Below are 26954 nucleotides of genomic sequence, written 5' to 3' on the forward strand. Positions count from 1 at the left end.
ATCATCTGACACTTTTAAGAAAGTTTGAAAGAATTTCTTGGAACAACACAAAAACTCGTGTCATTTTCAGTTACTACAAGTTCAAGGATAATATTTAGTTGTAAAATCTCAACATTAAAATAACTAATAGCTTGGCCAAGCATTAGCAAGTGTTGCATCCATCCATTTCTGTGGTGAGAGAATATGCCACAGAAGAAACAGAAACAGACAACTTCAGTGAATATCTTTTTTTTTTTTTTTAATTAATAACTTCTTAGTTCAGGAAAAAAATAAATCACAAAAGAGAACTGGAAGAACTACTCTCCACCTTCTTTATAAAAGAACTTTCTCAAAGAGAGAGACTATATACCTTGTTCACCACTATGTCAAACCCTATCATAATCACCTCGGTTTTCACATCATCTATTCTACCACATTTCACGCTCAGCTTCCAAATATCTCTTATAAAGGAGGTGGGGGTGTGCTTTAGACAGGTTAAAAATATGCTGCACCTTTACAGTATTTAAACAATTACACCAAGCATAGTTCATACATTTATCACATTAACTATCACCTGGTAACCATACATTTTAAAAGGTCTAATGTTTAGAGTATGTAATACCCATGACAGATACTCTTACTTACTTAAGAGCATATAAAGATCAGGATTTATTCACCCTCCCCATCTGCAAGGTAATTTTTCATCTCTTCCTGGTATAATATAAATGACAAAAAAATCCCTTCATTCCATTGCACTACCGCAACCCTATATGCATAGAAAGGCAGATTAATTATCTGTAACAGGGAAAAGGAGGAGGGGTTTATAAAAGGAATTTGAAGAACCTCTACTGCACAGGTAGTTTAGATGTTAAGTACATGAGTTTTGTTGTTTGCTTCCCCCCGCCCCCTCCATTTTTTTTTCTTAAAGTCACATAATACATCCCTATACAAACATAACTTGAGTAAGTGCAAGCGAGGTTGTACATAGTACTGTAGACACATTATTCTTGACCAACAAAAAAAATTCAGCACAAGAGTCTTGAACACTAGCACAGTGACAAGTCTGTGCTGAAAGCCCATCTGGGGTGTGGGAAGTAGTGAATGAGAATGCAAAGCACATTTCCGCATATAATGTGCAAAGGCTTGATCTCCACAACTGCACTCAATTTGCTACATGCACAGCCAGAGATGAAAATGAGATCAAAAACAGCTGGGAATGGTTGTCCTGAGAAGATACAATAACCATTAAAAAAAATCTAAACATAAAATACAAATACAGAAGCAACAGAACATTGTTAATAGTACTAAAAGACAGAAACACACTGTTGTTGTTAAAAGAAGTTTCAAGTATTATTCCAGATCCAATTTCAATCCTACTCACAGGAGAAAATGCCCAGAGATTAGGAAGAGAAGTCCACACCAAAGTGTATTTTTAATAGCATATGGGCATGGTCAACAGACCCATCCTTGCGACAGCTATTTTAAAAAATAAAAATCTAAACAGAAATGCATCATTCTAATTAGCATTCATATTAAGATGTGCATTACTGGAAATAGTTGTTTAATTCACTGACACCAGTAGACACGATGTGCTGCATCATTTGTGCTCCATTATATCACAAGATATTGTGTGTACACTTTTTAACATCAAAGTATATCATCCTGCTCATAAAATAAGGCATACTTAAAAACAACATGGTATCTACAGAGGTAACTTTGTATGCTTTCTTCTCATTCTGTTTCACTCTTCTAGGTATGATGAAAAAGAAAAATTGGTCCCAGTTGAGGTTTGTCAACATTAGCTACCAGACGATGATGAAACAGATCAGATCGTATCAATTTAGGAGAGGGGGTGGGTTGTGTTGGGATAATTTTTTTTTTTTTTAAATTATGCTTGGGACATTTCCTGAATGAGCTCTGCAGAAGGCATGGAAGTAAAATCTACATTTTTTATGTCAGTGACACCAGTGTTCCCCTTCATCATCCCTATCCCTATCCAGAAATGCCTCCATATTGCTACAATTTGTCCAAACTGAATTATTTTCTGTAAGATTGTTCTTTCCAGTAAAGCTGCTATATTCTGTTTTAAATTATAGCTTTTTCTACATTTTCACCAGTGTATGCATGCTAGAGAACAGCTGCATGGCAGAGGTACATATTTAGCATACGGTATCAAACCAAAAAAGAAATACAAAAAATGAACCAGTGTGTCCTACTGGCTGCTCTATGTCAAAAGCACTGTTTGGTCTTCTGATATAAAACACTACAGAAGTAATATTAGCAGAAGTCTGTTCTGCTTCAAGTATTACCCCAACTTTAAATGTGATTTTCAAATTTTTGTGCAATTATTTTTGTAATTTAATGTGAATAAAAACATCAACACGACTAAACTAAGGAAAGAAACTGTACTACTTCCACTATAACACTGCACATATGGTAGAAGCTTTAAGTTGAAACAGCTGTTTAATGGACGGAATTTTTTTTTTTTTAAAGTGAATATTAACGTGGTTTCTAGCCCAAATACAATGGGTAGTGACAAAATATCAGACTACCGCAAAATGCAGTTACAAATATACACTGACAATTTCCTTCTTAAATATTAATGGCTCTTGAAATATCCATCAGATACTTTTACAAAACATTTCTATTTTAAGTCTAAGGATTTTTCTTAGTTTCTTCACAAGTAGTGCAAATACACTCCTTATTCTTAGGTCTTCCCAAGATATGGCTGGTTTTTGTGTGTGTGATTTCTGTTTGTGTTCTTCACCGACGTGATACAGGGACACTGTAGTCATGAGGATGGAATGCAATGCTTGCTGGACTTTCTTGGAAAAAAACAAAAATCTACCTTATTCATGTACAGCTGTAAAATTCTACAGATGAAAAAGTTCACATCAGATTACCTGATGCAAAAGTTATTGATTCCCTGCTATGGGGGAACTGAGAAGATCCCCTGAAACCTTAAACTGTACAAGCAGTGTAACAGGTTTTTGTCCCCTCTCTACAGACTACAAGTATTCAGTTCTTGAATCGTGTTTGTTCACAAATGTGATTGAATTTCCTGAAATTAAAAAAAAAAAAATTAAAATGTAACAAAGTTCTCAGAAGTCAGGCAACAAAAATGTCAGCATCTTTCACAGGGTATTTTAAATGTTAAACAGTTTAAAGCAGAACATTTACACGCTAACATATCTGTTTTTCAGAACCTGTTTAGGTCGTACTTTACTACCAGGTTATCTGTAACAGGATTTTCAACATCTCTCCTGCCTAACCCTTGTTGGTTTTATTATGCACACAGAAAACCTGTTATTAAAAGCACTCCTCTATACTTCTGCATACTTCAAACCCAGAAGGCAATTAAAACAGGAATCAGTGAATTATTTTTGCCCTATGAGACATTAGTAATTTTTAGTAAAGAGCATTACACAAGTCACTAGGAACTAGAATTAACCAGGCTAAGAATACATTTTGACATAAACATGTTCCTTCACTGGCTTAGAATCTTCTTCTGGAAAGAAAAAGAAGTTTTTCTCATTCTGTATTATTTAGGTTTTATGACAATGGCGAGCCTGTCTTCATGGATTAAATAGATAACACAATTTTGTACGAGGCACTTCTTTCCAATTCTCAAAAACATCTCACTATTCACTCTTTGTTTTTCTCTTACTTGGGTTATGTGTCCCCTCATACATAACTGAAACAGGAGTTGGGGTGTTGAGTGTGTATATACGTATACATGTGGAAGAGATGATGCAAAAGAGACCATGAATTTTCTCCGCCTTGCTGAATTAGATCAAAGATTAGAAAGAAACCTTGCTTACATAACCAAACTACTTAGCAAAACAGTTTAGCTCAACACAAAAAATGTAACTGGATATCTAGGAGTGGTATGACAGGATTGTTTGCTTTTATGGATTTCAGAAACTAAGAGCAGCAGCCAGCAAAGTTCTAGGAACAGCTAATGCTTGGCGGGGGGGGGAAGGAAAAAAGAAAAAGGAGAAGAAAAAAAAAGGGAAAAAACCCTGAGTCAGTTCTATTTTACATGGAATTAACCACCACAATATGAACAGAGACGACTGGTGAGTACTTTGATACTGAATTAACTCTCTAACATTTCAAAACAAAATCTCCTCTGGGAACATAGACAGTCCTGTAATGTGAAGTTACAGATAGCAGTGGTACTTTGAATTACACCTGCAACTTAAATCCCAAATTATTTTTGAAAGTTTTTTGGTAAAACCCTCTGAATTTGTAAGAGTCTGGGGATGAATATTTTACAAGTCTTTCTTATTAGCTGCTTGCCTGAGCTGTACAGACTGGTTATTTTCAACCCATAGTACCCGAAATACTACAGGAATTATGCTAAGTGTGCATGTTCACTGCAGCATTAGAAAGATAATGCAGGATCTACTATTCATTAAAGCAATTTCTCAATAAGGGCTAACAGCTCCTTGATCTTAAATTGCACTGAGAATTTAGAGAATTATTCATAAAGCAAGAAGGATTTTTCTACCCTCCCTGGAACCAGTTAGCTCTTAGGTAGATAATTTTTGTTTTGTTTTACAAGTCTTTGTCTTACCACATGTGCATCTTTTCGTAAGAATGAAATTGCATTGGTTATCGGTGGCCTTGATTTTTTTTTAATCAAGGATCTTGATTGATTTTGGATGGACATTTCTCATGAATGACCAGATACCAGGAGTCCACGTCCCCTAGATGTATTAAAACACTTGAGAAGTAGAGGATTAATCTCTTTTCAGGCTCAGTATTTCATTTTCACCATATGCCAGATTGCTTGGGTCAGAGGCGTAGGACCCAGAAACTTCTCCAAAACCAGGAACTGCTAAGCCACACCAGGTTCCTAATGTTACATGTTCCAAACTTCGCTTGCTTCTCTTGTTGCAAATTATTCCCACCAATTTATCGCTTCAAAGTATGTTGCACTTAACTGGAAGTCTCTCTCATAGTTTCAAATGGAAATCGCACAGGGCTAATTATTGTATATATGGTATTTTTAAGCAGCACCCAGACATGAGCAAATGAGAAGCTGCTTCAGTGGAAGAATAAGAATGAAGGGGGAGTTGTGGGTGGAAAACAAGACTCAAGAAGTGTCAGCAATGGGTTACATCAACTTACAAGTGCTAGCGGTGCCCTTCTGACACGCATGAAGGGCTCATTTCAAAGTTGTGTTAAAAACAAAAATGACAAAAAACCCCCAAAGCTCACCCAATTTTGCTTATGCTGCAACAGTGTTACTCATGCAATTTCTGGCACTTCAAAGCTTGGGTTTTTTGTCTTTTTTTTTTAAAAAAAAAAGAAACAAAAACCAAAACCGCTTTCTAAATTGTATAACTTACATGGCATGATGTGCTTTGACCTGAGTTCGACAGTTGCGCCCCCAGTAGCAATCAGGACGTGATGTGACAGTCACTACAAAAAGAGCAAACGAAATGCTACATTTATTACAGAAGTCATTAAATAGGGTCATGCCAATTATTAAGCCACTGCTAATGGTGGTTACTCATCAGAGCAGGCTTTGTAGAGAAACAAGACATGACTGGCAAGAAACGACTGTAAACTATATTGGTTCACCTTTCTAGAAACAAAGCAAACACGTACTGAAGGGCAAAAAATTCATTCTGAATATTAGGCTCACGCAGACTTATGATGAAAGGATTTGGTTCTCAGTGCTGTCAACTGAAATTTTACCATTTAGTTTAATAGAGATGGAAACTTTACAGTTTAAGACACTGGGCATATTTCTAGATACATTTCCATATGAAAAAAAAATTTATTAATTTGGGTCAAGTTTGTTGTTTTTCCCCTTCTTTTACATACATTATAACTCAGCTGTCCAGCAGGCCGTTACACCAAAATGAAAAGCAATACTAAGGAGAAACAAGCTAGACTGACGGTCTCTCTTCATGCAGAGCAGCAGAAGCAGAGTTCTCAACAGTTAAAGAAAGGGAAGCTGTTGCTAACAACAGGAAGTAGATGGACAGAAGTAACATTTAAAAGTAGACTGTTGGAAGAGCTTCTGTTCCCCACAGATTTAGGATTGAAGGAGGCACAGTTATATGCTATTTTATACTAAAACTGTAAAAGCAAACAGATTTAGAATTGATTTATGAAAACATTCCTGTTCCTAGTTGAGAGCTGGTAAAATGTGAAATTGTGCAGGAGGTGCATCATTTTATGTATTGAAATGGGAAAAAAACTAAATTACAGCAACTAGTTCCTCTTGACTATATTCTGGATTTTACTGAATTCCTCTTTTCACTATGCAGATATATTTATTCTACAGGTAAGAAATCATACTGAAAGAAAAGATTCCATTAGGGAGTCAATAACTATATGCAATAGAGACAATAACTATATGCAAACTTAGCAGCTGACAAGTAAAGCAATCAGCATAAGATATTAGCCCTGCAAAGAGATTTGCACTGGGCTACATGAAGGTGCTGAAAAAGCAAGGATACAAGGATAAAACTGACTTTAACTCTTTAAATGACTTTTCCCCTTTATTGTGCAAAGCAATCCCCACCTGGCAATTCAGCAACAGGAATATTCTGCCTGTACTGGTAGGCAAGTTCTCGAAAGCTGCGAAGGCCACAACAGTAGCAAAGCACTGTGTTCCCAGTAATTCTGTAATCTGGGGAGAAAACCAGTTTTACATAATGCGAGTGTAAGGCTTGAGAAATCAGATTAAACAAAAATGTCATGATGGCACTGGTTATGTACACAGAACTTCAAACCTCTTGATAATATTACTGAGTTATATATAGACTAAGAGTTATACATGTACAAAAATGAACATAACACATACCTGATAACATAAAAACTCCTCTTTGAAGAGCTAAGAGACTTTCGTTTAACATATTTTTCCATGTCAAACCCCTGGATGCCAGGTAATCCTGAAAAGAGCAATATAAGTGTTTAATCTAGAAAAATCTCCAACATTTGTGACCAAGCCATTTACCCTCAAATATTTTGAAATCTAGATCTAACTAGGTTTTCAAAATGGGTTGATGCTGATTACAAGTAAAAATTAAATATCTTACTTAATTAGCATGATACTTTCAGATCACCCAAAAAGTCTTCCACTCAGTATCTTTTTCTCCCAGAAGATGCTCACTTTTGCCAAAAGATTTGCAAATAGATTCATTTCAGTCACACTCTCATTTACCTTAAATCAAGATTTCATCCAGTTTACCTAACTTAGATAACTCCATTATGGTATGGGCAAAATATTTTCCATGCAACCTAGTGTGAAATTTAACTTGTCTGGGAAAAATATTTAACAAGCCTTGTTTTCCTGGTATAGTTTTAGTGAATTATTTTTCTCTTAATTAATATTTTGGATGTTACACTTTAGACTGTAGAAACTGGCTACCCTAACAAATACTTCATACAAGTAAAATTCTTTTATGATTTAACAACCGAACATATCTGAATTCTACAGTGTGTCTATCAGTCATTTAAACTCAAATTCAGAAGTTATGTCTAGAATTTTGGCCTTCTTGGCACTTGTCAGACATACACGTTGGAGAAATTAAACATCAGGATTGCATGAAAGTGATTTTTTTGTTGTTGTTGTTAATTTGGGTGGTACAGGAAGAACTGATGCTAAATGGAATGCATCTCTAGAATACGATGCCTTCTTACACGGAGACTGAAAGAGCCAAATTATCACCCCAATCCAGACACAGTCACTATAACTTTGGTCCAGCTGAATGTTCGGGGCTCATTAAATTTGCCTTTCAGAATCAGGTGCTGCAAGTGACACAATGCTGCCACTGTAACTGCTAGGCAGCACATCACTATCATTTCATGAGTAAGGTCATCTTAAACTTTGTACATTTATTATTATGCACCATACATAATGATTTTTAAACATACCTTTAGGATATCTGACTCGTAGTGGTTGTTATTTAGGACTCCATCTAAACACTTATCACCAAGATTTATTTCTAATCAGAACAAGAAGAAGAAAAGTTACTATTTCTTCCCCCAACCCTATGGCCCTCACACATTTTCTGAAGGTTCTTCTGTTTCCTGAAATAACGTGCACAGACCTATGTGAGCACCAAGTAAATGACTGCATTCAACATATGCTAAAGCATGTGATATATCACTTCCAGTGGCAAAGACAAGACACTGAGATTTTACAATTTCACCTTTAGTCCACAAACACTGCTAATCTGCACAAATTAACAGTGCTACTGAAGTATATGCCATTAGCTTCAAACTGCAGCCAAGTCATTTCAACTGTTCTAATTTATTTAAAAAAAAAAAAGTCTAAAACCTTGAGTTTCAGAAGTCTGCATGTTTAAGAGGGTAAGGTTGTTTTCTAATCAGTTAACATCAGATGTTCAGTGCTCTTGCATTGATTTGTGTGATTCTCTTACTAGGCTGAAATACACCATAATTCTTTTTATACAGGAAAGCATTGTGCTCAACAAGTGTAGTTTTCAAGCCCAATAGGGTGTGAAGACAAGAAGTGAAATCCTCTCCAAGTTAAGACACATACCACTCAAGAATTTTTTAAGTTTGTGATACGAGGACACAGCCTTTGTTTCCTTTTGCATGACTGTGCTACAAACTAATCTATTATATTTCTTAAATTACCTAAAGTTCAAGACAGACAGACATTATTGCAAAGTGAGCAGGCTCATAAGAAACAGATTATTCCACAATACCACAGAATGGTGCCAAACAGCCAAAACACGCCATCCGAGTGCAGCCCCAGTATAAGTGACAGAAGGGTTGCAGACAAACTGTACCTGCAAAAATAACAAAAAAAAAACCTGTAAGGACCTGCACACAACAAAACTCAACAGTTATTGTTCTTATAAATCAATAACAATATTGTTCAATAACAATAGAGCCCTGATAAACTTGGTTAAAAAAGGTACAACTTTCTCATTTAAAATACATTCTATAGAGGAATAATCAACTTTATAAAGGAAGATTCTTTCATGCTGTCACTACAAGAGTCCAGGTACAGAATATTCAAATAAAGAACATTCTTCAAAGTAAACTTAATTAAAAATAAGGAAAGATTCAGTTCTGTAGCCAAGATTAAAAAAAAAAAAAAAAAGTACACACATTGCTGAGGAGCAACATGAGGATTCTGTTCACGCTCTGCTCTTCGGTCAGGCATTGGCTGAAAGCAGCAGGTGCATATTACATGACTTCCTTGAGCAGGACACACATATTCCTGGACAGCTAGATGAGTTAAAAACAGAAAAAAAGGATAGACTGAACACAATTGCAATCTGGACTAGGAATCTTAGTGAATATTAGCAACATAAAAATCTGAAAGTAACAAGCAAGCAGTATAATTTTTACAAAGATTCTATAAAAGAGCAGAATAATGGCATTCAGTCTTCTAAACTACGTAGGTGTGTAAAATATTTCAATACGTAGAACAGTTTAAGAACTACCAACCATCAGCAATCTATTTTGGACAATCACAGAAAAACCATGGTCAAATCTCATGATATTTGCAAAGACACCTAGGTGAAGTGGCGTTACTCTCGCAGTACTATGAGTGAGCTTGCTTAGTTCATAACGGGTGTATGAGTTGTAGTATTTTAGTACCACACTACTGAGAAGATTTCACGACACTGACCTGCAGGGAAGTTGGCAGATGTAGATGGCGCATCTCCCAGCGCTTGCATTCCTCCTGCTTCTGTCTCTTGGCCTGTGCCAGGCAGAGTTGGAACAGAGTGTCTTCGATACCCTGGGCACTGCCTGCATACTATATATGGTTGACTGAAAGAATAAAATAAGGTCATAGGAAATCACACCCAACAAACGCAAATATAACTCATATCCCTATTCTAGACAGGGTTGGTCATACTTTCAATGTTTAAATTTGGAATTTCTTCACCCAGTAACATATGGAAGTTTACATAACTCAGTACCTGACAGCTGTGAAGACTGCTGTAGTTGTAACAGATAAAAACTTTGTATTTTGTGGTATTCTCCAAGTAGTTTTTAAAAAAAAAAAAAAAAAGAAAAAAAAAGAAAAAAAGAGCAGTGTGACTGGAAGCGAGATAAACAAGAAAGAAAGGAACAAAGCTGGAATAATTATCTACACGAAGACTTCTTCTGTTCCCCTCTAGACACACAGCAAAAAATGTTTGCTGTTGCAAATAAAAGGGAGATATTTCCTGGGAATCCCTAGGTCAAGCATCAGCTGCTTCAGTACCATACACCTGGTGAAAGCAGCATTCCAGACACATAAGAAAGCACAATCATTGCAGCTGCACTCACAGGGTCATGGACTGCTTTATCTCCTGACAAGATCTTAGCCAGAAACCTATTTTCTCTAAAGCAACAGCCAATCCGTAAATGGAAAAGGTAATTTCATATATCTCACATGAAGCTGTTGCACAATTCAGGCTAAAACTGTTGGTCATAAATCTTGCTGGACTTCTAGGAAGTTCTAATTTTAGTTATTTTTTGTTGACTGCTCAAGGTTCGGTAGGATGGCCAGTAGAATTGCCAAGATAATTACTGGTAAGAATGAACTTACCTGAAACCAAAAATAAGATTCATTCTGGCAATAATCGTGGAAACATTATCAGCCATAACAGCATTTGTGAAACTAGCCCAGTTTGTGGGTTTGTGCATTCAAACATAAGTAAATGTAATTCAGCACGCAACTTAAATAGACATACCTGATATCTGAAGATTCACTATCTACATCTGACAACTCCAATAAATCTTCAGAACTTCCCTCCTCGTCCGAAAAAGATCTCCGCACCTTAGGTTGCAACATGTCTTGAGTAATTTTGTTTCTAGCATCCATGCTACGTACATCATCTTCATTACGACATTTATCTGGCATGAGAACCAAATTCAAATTTCAAGAGAAAAGAACACTTCACATCCCTTATCCCCACCCTACTTTATTAACACAGCTACGATTATTGTGTTTTCACTTCCGCTTTCACTTATTTTTGGATAACAGAGTTCTAGAAAATCTTAGTTATATTCCCCTCTCTGTTAATGGAAGTGTAGTATCAGGCAACTTAAGTTTTTTTTTCAAGAGGCCATGATCAAAGTTAATTAAATCCATATTCAAGTATATTTTTCAGAAGTATCTGAGTTTAGGTGGCCTAATCAGTCAGTGTGCCCTACTTGATAAAACTGATATCCTTCTTATGATTAAGTAGCAAAATAAAATTAAGAATTCTTAGCATACTCAGTTATAGTATTAAATCGCCTTCAATTCTCACCCAGTATTTGAAATACTAGAAGTTATTATGTCATAGTAAATGCACTTGTTTTCTTACAGCCATGTCAGAGAAAACAGCAGAGTAATAAAACATATATAGAAATTTAATAGACAACAGTTTGTGCATACATCAATCACGCAGCGAATGTGTGAAATACATCAGATTCTATTCCACACGCTGTTCAACTTACCTGGATGCTGAATCAGATAAGCTTCAACCAAGTTGTTCAATATGTGATTTTTACAAATACGTTCTACTGGACAACGACAAGTTGGACATAGAGAAGATCTTTCCATCCATCCTGAGTAGCAGGCAGCACAAAAAGTATGCATACAAGGCTGCAAGCTGAAAAACACAAACATGAAAACAATGAAAGAAATGGAGTCAAAATGCAAATCTTTCATTTTTCAGATACATTCATAACACTCAAACAACTGTTTAGCATTGATTTGACTATATAGCTTGGGGCGGGGGGGGGGAGGGGACTCAGAAGGGCTTGTGAAAACCCTAAATATCCTGGCCTCTTCAAACAGTTGTCACTGAACTTCTTATATTATTACCACATGATTACAGCTTTTGTCAATCATACATACCTTACACAGTCATGCAGCAGTTCTTGGCAGATAATGCAAGTTAACGTTTCTTCCATCTTATCCGGTTTCACATTTGATGTTTTTGCATCTTCAGAGCCAATTTTAATTATACATTCACTTGGAGCTGCTGGTGAAAGATTTGGACAAGCATCTTCATCTACAAAGACAGAAGATTCCGCAGTATGTAGTTTTTGAAGCTTTTTAAAATTTATTTTTATTTAAGTGTTTAAAAAAAAAAGACCTGAAAGATATAGACTGATTCATTGTTCACTGGCAATGGTCCCACTAAAGGTTCTTGCTTTACACATAACAGCTTCTGCTACCGAAGCCATTATTTTCACTGAACCAGAAACCAAGTCAGTAAGAAGCAAGAAACAAACTGAAGAAAGGACTGATGACAGCTGACCTGACTCAATTCAGGGGGAGGCAGGGAGCAGAGTGAGAGGGGAGTTTTGCTTTTCTTATTTAATACGATACTAAAACATAAAATAACATTGTGAGGAGGAAAAAAAAGTTACCTATCCCATACTAACATAACCTTTCAAGACCTTCCAGGTTTGATATGCATGCGTTTTGAATTTATTTCATGTTAATAAAGAAAAATAAGCACAGATCCTTATGCTTCTGTTAATCTCACTGGGCTTCTATGAAAAATGGACATAGCTTTAAGTTTCTAATTAAGTTTTTTGCACTAACTTTCAGCAATAACATTAAAATAAAAGAGTGCAGGGTAGGTTGCGCAATACTGTAGTATACTAGCCTCCTTTTAGTTTCTTCTTAGCAGGTTCCAAACCTTCCTCCTCCCCTGTCTTTTGAGAATCTGATTCCGCTTTTTCTTTGTCAGTGATTTCTGAAGTGATTGCAGAAGTTTCAGTATTCATATCCAGCTTTTCATGTTCGTCATGCAGTGCTCTTAGACACACAGATTCTAAGATGGGGAAAGCAGGCACAGGGGTGAAAACTGAGGATTGTGATCCTGCAAAATAAAGACAGAAACATGAACATAGCTGCATACAAATATGGGACATGTGAAAACAAAAGGTACTCAAACACTGATGATGCACACACATCAATCCTAACTCCTGAACAGGAAAAAGTGGAGCAAAAAAGCAATGTCTGCATAACTACACTAAATGCATTCTGAGCCAATTTGACTAATTGGAAGACCTGGGGGGAAAACAAGCTATTAGTTGTGCAATCTTACTTAAAGTCCCCATTCCTCTTTAAAATGTAGAGTATTTCATTCATAAGACTATTATCCACGCCAGGTCTTCCTGACAAAGATGCGAGGCAGAGGATTTATGGAATAGTGATCATACATAACAGGTCAGGATCAGAGCGGAAGGCAAAGCTTTGTTTTCATAGAAGCATGTTTAAAAAACCCCAATGAACTGTTGTTTCTAGATAGCCGTTCTTGCTCCAGTTCTATTTTAAGAGTTACGCAGCACTGTGGTATTACACTTGGCAATATAACGCAAGATACTAGACTAGGGATCCATGTGGTATATTTTGGCCTTAGAGCTCTAAGCTAGGGAAAGGGGACTGGTGATTAGCAGCAGTGACAGTGACAATTAGAGTAGTTTCTTGGAGTGACTGCATGAGCACGAGCACTCATATCTACTTACTTTGTTATATGAGCCACATAGATTTGCTAAGTTTTCACCAGTGCTCCACTACAAAACCATACTGTAAAAAGAGAACAGTTTGGGATTTACATGCATTTTCTGCCCCTGTGAGCATTCTCACAATTCTCACAATTGCCCTACTCATCCACCAGGATTTACCCTGCCTACTCATAGAGAGAAAGTTAAAATGCACATATCCAGCTGGTATTTTCACTAGAACTTCACAAAGCAAATGCTAAAGACCCAGATAGGGGTAAGAGATTAATCTGTTAAAATTCAAAACCGGAGTAACAGTTGATGGGATATCAAACTTTAAATACTTGACACAATTCTTACCAGATGTAGAAGGATTATCCTGCTGAACAGATGCAGACTCAATAAGAGAGGTAGAAGAAGCATTAAAGAGGTTAGATGTAGAAGTAGATGGCTGTGGTTCCTCATAGCAAGACTGAGTAGCTGACGGTGATGAGGTAATTTGGGTCTCATCGTTACTTCTTCCTGTACTTGAGGTATCTTTGGTCACATGGCATTGGTTTTCTACATTAACTTCTACAGTTGGAAGGGGGGAAAGGAAAGAAAAAGATCTGTGTGACAGTCACCACATCATGGCTTCAAAATTCCAAGGAATCAAAAACTCTCTCAGGAGGGTTGCATTAGTCATTGGAGCTTAGCTCCTCTTCATGGATCTTGTATTACTTCCTTACCTACTGGTTCTTGAGTTGCATCATGTTTTGTGTTTAAGGATTCATAAAGATAAGCAACATCTGAAAGAGATTAAAAAATATTGATCAGAATCTTTAAACAAAAATTCACTAATCTTAATCTCACAGAAACAACTTCTATTCACAAGTGGCTGCTTCCTCAAAGTGTCTGACAATGGAAGAGGCAAAAGAGGGGTCACCTCTATAGTACAGTGTTAACACTCCTACTCAGGAGGCAATTAGGAACAGCACAGCAAGATCTTTTCTTCTCAGGAAACCAGGCAGAGCAGCTTTTGTGTGACGTTTAACTTGTGCCAGCCATGGAACCAGAGGCTTAATCATTTTTTAAACCTAAACTCTGCTTTGTGTCAGAACAAACTGTATTTTTACTGATACTTGAACGAAAGTTCTTCGAAGAAGCTTATTATTTCTGAGCTCACTTCTCAACTTCTTCAATCAATTTTATTTCATTTCTTTGTGAGATACATGAACTCTCAAAAATACAAATTAACACATGCCGTAAGTTTCATCCAGAAACTAATTTAGTATCTATTAATAAAACTACCTGGATAATATCCCTTTCTTCTCCATCTTACTTCAATCTAATACAGTTCCAAAGATTCCTCTAACTTACTATGTTTTTTCATCTCCAGCCACCTACAAGCAAATAAGACTCTCTTAGTTTGTAGCAACCCTTTTTCTGATCAAAATTTAGAGTATTGTCTCCTTCAGAACTACTCAGAACGGCCAAATAGGCATGCCAAATCTAAATTCTCTCTCTGTCTTTGAAGATGGAGAAGCTGAAAAAGCAAAACTGGGGGCTTGGTAATTCAAATACTTGTAACGCAAACAGAAATCAGTGATTCAGTTCACTACAAAGTACCTGGAAAATTCATGTAAGTGAGTTCTTCCAAGTAGCATCAACTGCAATAGTGCCACCTTAGAAAGGATTTGTGAGATAAACAAGCCATACAGACAGACAAATATAGCTTATCACTGCTTGTTGTAACATTTACATCAGACAGCATAAATCCGACTGATCTGTCTGTATATAAATTAACAGCAGCTTCATAAAGGAAGTATTTCAGTAGCGAGTATATATGTATCTAGAATTTTTTAGATTAACAGTTCATATGTCTATTACTGTATGAAAATTGTAAATACAGTCCCGTGTTTTACATTAAATATCATGCTGTAAATGTATCTAATACTATACCCTCCCATCTCCCAGTACATCCAATTATCTTCACAATAATAGGGGAGCTTATGACCATACAAAGTCTGTCTGTTCACCTTAAAGTTCCACTTCAGAGCTATCAAATACAGTAATGAGAATTAACATTTAAAATGCCTCTTTCATCTAAAGTCTTTTCCAGAAAGTAAGTCCTCTCTACTAAAATTTAAATATTACATACTTCACACTTAAAAGAAGAATTGTGTGCTAATGGACAGAGCAAGTCAGCTGGGGCACAACAATATGTATATAGAAACAGAGCTTGCCCATTCCCTCTTCCTCCCATTTATCAGAGTTGAACCCCATCTGTTATTTTGTAATAATGAGCAATTAAATTCTTTCTGCCAATCTTTTCAGTCAGTCTTGGATTTAATGATCCTGTATAACTGAATGAAATAAAATGGTATGAAATGAAAATTCTGCTGCATCAATAATTATCATTTCCCAAATAATTTATGAACATCTTTAAGACAGATAACAACACAGATCATTCATGAAATCTTTTATTAATTTCGTTCCATTGCAAAAACTGAGCATTTACACCTAACCCTTGGTCCCCGACTTCTACCCAGTTAACACATGAAAGAACATTACTTCCTGCCCAACAATAGCTTGGCTTATTTAAAAAGCTTTGAGGAAGGACGACCATTAATTTTTTTTTTTTTAAAAAACCTAACTACGTTATTTCAATTGCATCATCCTGAAAAGAATTCCTGAAAAGAATTATAGGCATGTGAGGCATGAGTTTCTTTAAGACCACACAAATATTTTTCCAGGTTTACTAATTCTACTTTCACTATAGGGCTTCCCTCACCTCCACCCCCATTTTGCCTCTTCCCTCTTTAAAACAAAAAAAAAAACAACACAAAAAAAACCAAAATGCTTTTGCAGCCTTTCCTTCTGGTGCCAAAAATTGCTTCAATGTGATATATAAAGTATCACCAGCTACCCCACTACTTTGATTTCTAGACGAAGCATTGGGCATGTGATCTGGACCGCACGAGTTACCATTCCATGCATTAGTTCTTTCAAAACTACTACTAGGCACATTTCAATTTCAGGCAGTTGCTCAGACTTGTCCCTGTAAAAATTGGCACATCCACGACCTCTTCTGTAGACACTGGTTTCTAAACATTAGCAAATTATTTGTCTTAAAATTCAGTAATTCTGTTTTAATTGTACTAATATTTCTTCTCTCTCATGACTCAAAAAAATGACTAAGCATGCCATTTAAAAAATATCATTTACTTACTGTTCTCTGGCTCATTTTTTCTGTAAACAACATAGATCACATCCCCAGTCTGTAAAGGGTATGTCTGCTTCTTAACCACTTTCAGTTTATTAATTACTGTTCCATTAGTACTGTAAAGAGAAAGAAAAGATAATTTAGCATAATTTTTTTCATAATTACATAGGAGAAAGAAGGGAAAACACAAGACACTTTTAATGAAGAAAAACTATTGGGTGTCAAAAAAAATGTAAGCCTGGATAAAAAAAAAAAAAGTAGTCCAGAAACAAATAAAAAATTTCTCCTAAAGGCAGGAGTGCAGAGCTACTAGGACTTCAAAGCTCATTTGCAGCTACTGGTAAAGAGATGGTAGCTGACAAACAGATAGACAGATAAAAGATTCCTGATATTTCGCCAATGTCTCAAAATAATTAGATGATTGTTTCTGTACAATAATCTCCACCCTCTAAGTATAAAACAGGAAAGGACAATATGAATTCTATTCAAAAAATTCTAGGTTATGTTTTCCAATTAACACTGGAAATCTCCTAAGACATTCTGTGACAATGGAACTTTTCCTGTACAGGCAGGGATGCCATGCAGCATTAATTTTTCTCCCCTCTTGCTTCAAATAGTAAAAACCCTACAATTCCGAGGTTACTTAGACTGTTTGCAACTCAAAAGCGAGAAGTTAGTAAGGTGGGAAAACAGTTATGCATAATTAAAAGATGAGTTGGAATGAATTATTTTGATATTGATAAAATTATTTTGATATTGATAATTTCTTCTCATGAAAGAAATTAAATTGGGGAAGAGGAAAATGCAGAGCATTGCTGATTAATGGAAGTATCTCCTTCACTATGGGGGATGTTTTATACACAGGCTATTAGTGTTTTATAACCAAGTCAAGTTATTCATGTACTGAATAATTCCAGCTCGGTTGCAATAAGCCTCTTTCAGGGCTGCAGCATTCTAGAATTTCAGACTGCTGCCATTCAAAATCTCAGCAATTAGTACCAAATATAAACGAACAGAAAATCTGCCTTTTCCCCATAGCAGAGCAAGTTGCTGCATGAAATAACAGCAAACCTCTGCTGCCACCTCCTGGAGGCCACCACTTGTGCCCAGGACACAACACAGCCTTCCTCAAACATACCAGTTTCTCTCTAGAGGGGAGGGATGGTTATTTAGAAATAAGCACCTTCCCTTCGCATTATTTTTCTTTTAAAAAGCAACCTGGAAAAATCTCTTGTCATTTAGTAACATGAACAGAGAAAGAAAACTGGAACTTCGTACTATTGACTTTTTTTGGACACAAAGTCAAAAGCATTACATGAAAAAGTCAAAAGGAAAAGCAAGCCCTTCTGAATCACTACAGCAAGTCTTGATCAAGGTATCAGTTCTTGCTCTTACCTCTGCAACTGCTTTCACTATCTACATGATTGAATCAACTACTCCAACATAAATAACAAGATACAAAAAAAAAAATGCTACTTTAAACATCAAGAAACAAACAAAAATCTTTGGGTCACACTGATACGTGCTCTATGAAAGAATCTTCCAGCTTCTCCTATAAGCAAGGAAACTATTTTAAGCTTGCCTTTTTACCTCAGGCATACAGATGTTGGCTAGCCTGAAAGACATAAGCACCAAAGAACCAGCACAACAGAACGACATCACTAAAAGAATGCCAAAGTTTAGCAATTAAGAGGAAAAAAGAATTTTAGTCAGTCTGTTAGAAACTATACTCATTTTTAACTTAACATTGATACTATTGATAATATATTAAAAAGATTATGTTGAAGCAAAAATTGCACCTCCTTCAATTGTCAAAGAAAGAGTAAAGCTTACATCAATCCCTGAGTCAGAGTTCCTTTAACAAAACTAGGAAACATCAAATTTGACCTCCTTAGTTTTCCAGAAGGCAAAACAAAGCATGCATCTCCCATCTGCCATAAATGTTTTAGACCTTCTTTTGTAATAAAACAGCTAAACTCCAGTGACAAGAATTGTCTCTTTCTGAGGTTTAGCTTCTACAGGCAGTTCCTAGTCCCAATATTTCTTAATAAACATAGGGAAAAAATGTCACAACAACATATTTTATGAAGTTGCTCTGTCATGACTGCTAAGTTCCAAGATGGTTATGAGGGACAATAACTCAAGTGAGGTATTACTGGAAAAAGAAAGAAAAAAAAAATCATCACACATGTAGTAACCACTTGTGCTATGTCTCACAAGGCAAGCTGCAGAAATAGCTACCCAAGACCCTAATTGTCAAATTGACTACAAATAGCCAAATCTTTTCAGTTCTGCACAGTTATACAGACTTCAGTGAGAGCTGACTAATGAAGTAGGAATAAACTGATATCACTTAACACAGAAAACCATAAACTTTTTAAAAATACGTTAGCAAACTGAAGTAGTTGTATTTATATCTCGGCCAATAATCAAAGGGAAAAAAAATATCCAACCACCCCAGATAACTGTATTAGTCTTTCATTTCCAGTTTCAGGCTTTAGCATGAGGCATTTAACAGATACGGTGACATATCAGATTAATGTTGTGGGTATTTTTTAACCAGACACACATGATAAATGATGACATTTGTACATTCCTCTGATGTTTCAAATTAAAGTAAGGTCCCCATAAAATAAGTAGAAAGTACAATGAGAATCCCAAATATGAAGGCCATTCATTAGGACTTAATATTGAATTGATACCAACTGGCCGTATAATTTTTGAGGTGGAGAAGAAAAACGGTACTATCAGATACAAATTGTCTGTGTTGTGAAACAATGTCACAAAAGGTCCCAATGTCACTTTTCTAAAGAGTGGAAGAAAAAAAAGTCAGGCCTTGACTCAATTCCAATGTGGTTGATGATGCTACAGTTTGATTAATGAACCATACATTACCTTTACTTCCCAATCCCAACTGTTGTGCAGAATTGATGTGAACAGCTACAATTCACGCAGAACAGGCTTACTTTTGAAGTAGGCGAATGATCTATGTGTTGTAAGACACTTTGGTATCCTTCCGAGAAAAATGCCAGTCTGTTACTTTTAGTCATTACTAGCATCCATCCAGGGGAAGAATGTAATTTATAGTAAAGCTTCTAGATTAATAGTTTTAATAGTTACCTGCTATTTAAATGCATATTATCCTGAACACACTGTAAGCTGAAATGAGTTTTGAATTCTATTAAGTTACAGAATCCCTTCTGTACTGTCTCATTCTCCATTCTTTTAATGTTCACAGAGATAGTTTTGACTGGTAGGGTGAGGAGAATTTAGTAACAGAAAGGACAGGAGCGCCAACTGAAGATCAACCTCTGATTTACGCACAGAAAGGGAATATCTGCTTGCCTGTCACATAAGTATCAGCCTTGTGTAAATAGTTTCCTGCTCTGAAACATCACTTAGAATCCTTAAAAAAAAATTTCCTGGAAGACAACAAGAGGAGGTCTTTAAAAAAACTTACCTTCGTTGCCTTTAAAATTTCATTTTCAAAATGGAGACTCTTACAATTGCTTTTACTTAGGGCAAGCCAAATACTGCCTTCACTGTGTTAGGTCAGCTTGTATAATTTGTTTTCTTTCAAGCAGTATAAAGCAACTAGTGCATGGTTTGGAAAATAAAGCAGAAACATACCCCAAAAAAGGGCGAGTCTGTGAATATTTTATTGTACTATTTGCTAACTCTTGGCTTTTGTTACTTCCAAACTTCTATTTACTCAGTAATTTTGAGTTCTCTACACATTTTCTTTCACCTGCAAATTTATGGTAATTCTTTCCAAAGTAGATCCAAGAACTTATTATGCTACCAAGGAGATAAAAACCAATGTTGGCTGTCTACATATATTTGATGATATTCTTTGATTTAGCTACAATACAGAAACAAAGTCCACTCAGTTCAACTGTCCCACACTAGCAGCCTCCTTCAATGCATTCCTCTTCACCAGAAAAATCTGAGCTTGACCACAGCAATGTTTCCAAACTATTTTCCACTTCAGAGAAGAAAAAGCTGACATTGCAGTATTTTTCTGGGACTCTGGGCATCTGTATTGCCAACTCAAACATTCAGAGATCTTCTTCTTTCAGCCTGCTTGATTTTTTGGAGCTCACCTGATATTTGGCACAAACATTAGAAGACCCAGAAGAACAGATAAATCTTCTGTTAGTAGTCATATCAACCCGTTTAGTCTCTTGATTCAGCAAATGGTAGCCACACTTCATACCAACTCACAGGCAAGCAGAACACATAAAGGATCTTATTCTTTTTTGTTAGATACATAGAAGTGTAACACGCATAAGCAGCTAATTGGCAGTACTCCATAGGTGCAATCTTTCTATTATACTACCATTGTAACAAGCCCCACCTTTTCATGAATATATTATATAGAAAATTAACTTTAATTTGGCTTTGCTAGTTTTCTGCTGGCTGCACCTTCTGCCTCAGGGCAGGCGGGGTGTGTGTAGGGAAAAAAAAAAAAGAAAAGGCAGGAATGTTTCTGCATCATTCACAATTTCTTTACTTTGTATTACCATGACATTGGTCTAAACGAATTCTACCAGCTACATGCAACTGACCCTAGGGACGGTTTCTCAAGCTTAGATTTACAGCCATGCTCTAAGACTGCCACGATAGGCAAACATAGCATGATTTGTTCTTTGAAATGTCTTGAAATTTGGGATAACATTGGAGGATGACAATTATAAGCCATTTCCTAGACATCCTAGCTAGGCCTGATATTTTTCGCTAAAAATTTAGCATTCCATCCCACAGTTTCTGGGAGCATAAGTCCTCCAGGGATCTACCCTGGTTATTTTCTCTAGTTACAACCTATAAGTGGAGAGGAAATACACCCTCATCAAGCTTGCAGATGGCACCAAAGCAGGGGCAGAGCTCGGCTGCCATTCAGAGGCAGCTAGGCAGGCTACAGGAATGGGCTAATGGGAATGTCATGACATTCAACAAGGATAAACCCTAAGTCCTGCACCTGGGACGGAATAACCACTTGCAACAGTACAGACTAGAGACCAATAAGCGAGGGTTCTTGGGGGATCTTATGATTAAGCATAAGGTCATACACCTTGGACTTATGCCTAGGCTTAAGTCAGCAGCATGCCCTGGCACTGATGAAGGCTTACAGCACACTTGGCTGTATTAACAGGGGTGTAGTCAGAAACTCAACCAAAGTTATTGCTATTCCCCTTTACTTGGAACTCATTAGTCCACATCTAGTTTTGGGTCACCTAGTACAAGGAAGGTCTTGATAAACTCGAGCAGGTCCAGCAGATAGCTGCCGACATGGCCAGAGGGCTGGAGCACAAGACCTATGAGCTAAGGGGCTAGGGGAACTGGGCTTGTTTTGCCTGGGAAAAGGCAGCGTGGTGAGCAGGGGACCTAATAGCAGCCTTTCGGGACCTATGAGGAAGTTACCAAGAAGTCAGAGACAGGTTCTTTACTGAGGTGACAAAGGTCATAAATTGAAACAAGGAAGATGCAAACAGATGCAAGGAAAAAAAAAAAAAGATCACTGTGAGGATAATTAAGGTCTGGAATAAGGGCCCCAAGAGGCTACAGAATCTCTGTCATTGGAGTTTTTCAAGACCTGACTTGAGAAAGCCTAAGCAACTTAGTCCAAATCCAGTGGCGGCCCATCTTTGACAGAGTTTGAACTAAGTCACCTCCTGAGGTCTCTTCCAATCTGAATAATTCTGTATGTTCTGTTTTACTTGAGGAAATAAAATAAAGGCATAGCCCATGTAAATATCTGGAAGTGAGTGCCTCACACTGAAAAAGACTCCTTTTAATATCAACATAGCTACTGATTGATCAAGAGACAGAAAAGAAACAGAGATGCAAAAATTCTGCTGAAAGAAAAACATCAACTAAAGCTCATACATTCTGCCAGTGCCACCCAAAAATGTGCATGCCATTCAATTAGAGTTCAAAGGTTTTTCAGCATATTCTTGGAGGAATTTTTGTCAAAAGCTCAGCAGGTATTTGATACTAACCCTGCGCTACCAGAATAATATATTTAATTGCATTCTGGTATGTTGGAACAGGGATTCAGCGTGATACCCTTCAAAACCTCAAACGTCAAAATTCCTCCTTATGTATGTACATCAATATATTTTGAAATGTCTTCTCCGTCTTTGGGTAAAATGCCTTCCAGACAAGAAAAATGGGGGGAGCTGGCAGAAAAGTATTATTTGTTTCTTTACTGACTGCAATAACCTGGCAGAAAAAGAATGTGGTTTACAGAAGCATTTTAAAATGTCACAGAGCTCTTGCAATGTAATAAACCAGAAGCTTTCGGCAATCTTAGACAAAAAATCCTGTCAAAAATGAAGCAGATGAAAATTTGAAGAGGGTTACAATCTCCTCCTAAGAAATACCCTTCCATTCAAATTCCTATCCCAAATTTTATAAAGGAAACTAGAAAACAAACTAAAATCCATTGGAAACCACCCATAACCCCTGCAGTGCTATTTGTACTCCCACAGTAGCCTTAGAACTCTACAGGAAATAGCCTCACCAGTATAGCAAGTTCACTGGCCTTCAGTATGTGAAGTAGTATGTAATTAACGTTATATACTAAAAGTAGTTCCACTCAATTAGTTTAGCTTTTTAACAGTAGTTCCAATGAAGTATGTGCTTATATCTTTCTACATTAAGGGCTTTAGTTCTCACACCCGTAACTTAACACAGAAACACCCAGAAAATAAAATAATCATTCTGGTTAAACAAAAGAAACAAAACTGAAACATCAATAGTAGAAATCTAACAAACGTCTTTTATTATTAAATTAGATTGAATAGGCTCTAATCCCCATCTGACATGCCCACCACAACTGGTAGACTACTACAATACTTACGCTATATAGACTACGGATATTTTCAATACCAGAAAGATGTATAACAAGTACAAATTTTTATTCCACATCTATTTTATGCTTTGAGATCATCACTGCAGGTATTTTCTTCCCTGTGCCTGAAATGAGGCACACTCATGCTTAGAACTTTTAAGAATGCTGGCATCACCTTTTTCACAAGACCAAAGAAATATGCTACAGAACTATTACATCAACAGTATTTTTCATCCAGTAAACTATGAATTCCTTTACAGAGAAAAAAATATTTAGAAAGAGACAAAAACCCCCAAACATAGATGTAAAAGCAGGAGAAAAAAGAAACAAAAAAGAGAAGGGTTTACTATTGATACCTCGAGCAATACACAAGATTTTACTTCACAGACTAAAAAGAAGATAAGAGTAGAAGTTCACAGAAGAACCAACCTTGTATCTTCCAATGACACTTGACCAGATTCTTCATCCACTATGATTTTACAGTGATCTCCAGACACCAACTTGTTGCCAGGGAAAGATAAGTCACAACCTTAAAAAGAAAGCAGATTTTCCAGTGTGCTTAAAAATACACATTACACAGACAGATCAGCATTCTACATGGCTATAAATGCACAACAAACTGACTCATGTACATCTGCAATAGTTCAAAACTTCTACTGGCATATAGGCAGCAACACAGTCTAGTATGCGATACATAAATACAAGCGGTGAGATAGCCCCGTGTGCTGATATAAGCTTATTTCAACCACTTCAAGATGTTTTAGTTCCCTTTTTTCCCCTCAATCCTAGCCCTTACAGATGGAAATCAAATCACAATTACTCTGTTCTAGAGTGGTAGAGAGATAAATTCACACATATTTGAAGTGTTCAATCTAAATTCTAGATGCATACACCACAGAGCACCCAGCTCTTTTTCCACATCATTGTAACACTGTTTCATTGCATTTAATTTCTGCTTCATTCTGGTGTATTGGGGGGAAGTAGTAGGAACCAACAGCTGATAAATAAAGGAGTATCACTGTTCTATGTTAAAGACTTTTTCTTTTTTTTGTTTTTAAATAGGAAAATTTTCCTCATCTCTCTTGACAGCACTATTACATTAATAAAGCTGAAGGGAGATTAAAAATCCAGGACTAAGATTTAGGGATATGCAGAAGTGTAATGACAATGTTGACATGATAGAAACGTTCCTCCTTATGAGTCCAGGGCTCTGAGCAGATCTAGTATTTTTACTTCACTTTAACACTGAATGTTCGAGGCAATGCTCAAGGTTCCCCACTAATCTCTCTCACAAATGACTCAAAGTACTTGCTTACACAAAATTATAATTAACAAACATGATTCACTTCCACCTATTCACACTGTGGGTGCACGGCATCTCAGCCTGCAAAAACAACTTATCAATAAGGAAAGTAGTAGCCACTACACATGCTGGTGAGAGTTTATTGCTAGTCTACTCCTAATATTCAAGGAACAATCAACAGCTACAGAGTTAACTGTTGCCACACAACTTGTGATGCTAGGAAGCCCACTGAAAGTGAGTAAGACTAAAATTTATTCAGGAGCATGCCAACATTTCCATTCTATTCTACGGAGTTAGACTTTCATATGGCAGCAGGAAGGACAAAATGCTCTAAACAAGCCTTTCTAATGCTCCTGAAGATTTTCTAAGTAATACTCATAATCCAAAGCTTGGTATTCTTGTAACCACTCATTTTATTAATCCATTAGCAAAGTTATGGAAGCAACAGAACACGCAAAAATTCATCTTTTTTCTGCAAGATAACCCTCAGCTAGACCTCAATTTGAAGAATTTACCTACGGCTTAGATAACGATAAGCATTCTAAATGTATATTACCAAATGTAAATAGGCAAAACATTTTTCCAATACATTATCTGAATTTGTCATAGAGCTACAGCATCTGATGTTTGTTCAAGACTATTTACAGAATGTGACTGGCCAGTCAAATAGCTTGAACTGATGAACAGGAAACTAAAAACTACTGCTGTCAGGGTAGAGTAAAAAAATTAAAACACTGTGATGATTGTTTTAAATACAGTAAGCATTAAATCCTTTAAAATAAAGGCAAGTAGTTAAAGCCCTAGACTCTGGGAATAAAGCTTTCAAATCCACTCTCAGAGAAACTTTCAGTACTTGTTGGCAATCTTCATATGGCCAGAAGAATTAAGGGCTTTTATGTGGGCGTTTTCTTTTCTCTGAAGCACAAGCATTTCGCATTGCAGTTCCAACTTATTTTAACCACAGAAACGAAATAAGAACGTAAACAGGACTGATACACAGAAACTCTTCTGAATCAACAATCGTTTTTTCTTATTTGTACAAACTGTCACAGACAACCTAAAAGGCATATTCACTTTTAAACGTGCACGTGTCACAAGTTGCTAAAAAAGAAAAGGTCAGTGTAAAACTTCCTCTTCACACAGAGCCAAGAGGTAAATTAGGAATAAGGAACCGCCTGGCAAGCACCTCCAAGAGCTGAAAGCACCAAACCCAACTAGTTTCAGTCCACCTTCCAATGTTTTAAAGGCCGGGAGGGGGGATCGCAGCTGTCCCCCGAACACCGCCCTACGCCAGCGCAGCGTGTCCCTGTCCCACCTTTCTTCCGACCAATTGTCCATTCCCTTTTCAGCAGCAAGACGTGCGGCTCTGCCTCATCAGCACCCAGCCGGATCAGCTTCCCCCAGGGCTGCTGCTGCTGCTGGCTCTGCTCGCCTCCTTCCGAGTGCTCCATTTGGATTCACATCTGACAAACACAAACAAAGCGAACCCAAACCCCACCATCACACAGCACCCGGGGGGGGGAGAGGGCTCGCTCGGGGCCGGCAGCCGCGCCGGCAGCCCCCTCCCCCTCCCGGGGGCCGGGCCCTCCGCGCCGCCGCCCGCAGCCCCTCACAGCCCCGGGGGCTCCCCCGGCCCCTGCCCTGCCCGCTTCCTTTTGTGTGGAGTTGGAAAGCCCTCCCCCTAGGCCACTCGCCCCCCCGCAGCCAGCCCACCGCCTTCCCTTCGCCCCCACCCCACAGGGCCGCTCCCCGCCTGAGGGGGAGCGGGCTGGGGCGGCCTCCCTCCCTCCCTCCGCTCACTTCTCTCCCCAACTTTCCGCCCCCAGCGGGCCCCGCTCCCCCGGCGGAGAGGGGCGGCGAGGGGAGGGCAGGGGGTGCCGCGCCCCCCACTCCCCCCCGGCCGCCTCCGCCCGCCCCTCCGGCCCGGCGCCCCCTCCCCGCGGCGCCAGCCCTTACACCCAGTCCCGCGGCCGAGGCGGCTCCTGTCAACAGACATTGCCACCATCAGCTGATCAGGGCTGGGCAGGGCCAGGCCTGCCATTGGAGGCGGCGCACGGCGGCCATAGAGAACGCACCGGGGGGAGAGGCGGACCTTCCGGCGCCCACCACCGAGCCGCGCGAGCTAGAGCGTCGCATTTTCCGGCGAGGCCGCGGCGCGCTGCCGTACATAG

At 37.8% G+C, this 26954-nt stretch overlaps 1 protein-coding gene across 2 annotated transcripts; it reads right to left on the bottom strand.

Annotated features, from left to right (window-relative positions):
• Positions 1-217: 217 nt before the first annotated feature.
• Positions 218-26954, bottom strand: CHFR (checkpoint with forkhead and ring finger domains). Of its 2 annotated transcripts, none has more exons than XM_075168067.1 (18): positions 26859-26954; positions 26099-26246; positions 23910-24009; positions 16634-16743; positions 14151-14210; positions 13783-13995; positions 12582-12797; positions 11822-11978; positions 11419-11573; positions 10668-10830; positions 9614-9756; positions 9088-9207; positions 8679-8762; positions 7879-7949; positions 6806-6893; positions 6524-6631; positions 5337-5409; positions 218-3040 (listed from the first exon to the last, which is right to left on the bottom strand). In XM_075168067.1, exons 2-18 carry the CDS (start codon positions 26232-26234, stop codon positions 2998-3000), a joined length of 2040 nt encoding a protein of 679 aa, XP_075024168.1. In that variant the 5' UTR covers positions 26235-26246; positions 26859-26954; the 3' UTR covers positions 218-2997. The 2 variants fall into 2 exon arrangements, with proteins under 2 accessions (XP_075024168.1, XP_075024167.1); XM_075168066.1 differs by lacking the exon at positions 26859-26954 and adding an exon at positions 26740-26846.

The sequence above is a fragment of the Calonectris borealis genome, chromosome 18 (genome assembly GCF_964195595.1).
Source record: "Calonectris borealis chromosome 18, bCalBor7.hap1.2, whole genome shotgun sequence".
Classification (NCBI taxonomy): Eukaryota; Metazoa; Chordata; class Aves; order Procellariiformes; family Procellariidae; genus Calonectris; species Calonectris borealis.

Bases quoted from the DNA above. Each gene is read 5' to 3' on its own strand.
- CHFR (XM_075168067.1), bottom strand. From the start codon at position 26,234: ATGGAGCACTCGGAAGGAGGCGAGCAGAGCCAGCAGCAGCAGCAGCCC. The intron at 24,010-26,098 runs GTGGGACAGGGA...TTTCTTTTTAAG, and splicing joins GACAATTGGTCGGAAGAAAG to GTTGTGACTTATCTTTCCCT. The intron at 16,744-23,909 runs GTTGGTTCTTCT...TTCTCTTTACAG, and splicing joins GTGTCATTGGAAGATACAAG to TACTAATGGAACAGTAATTA.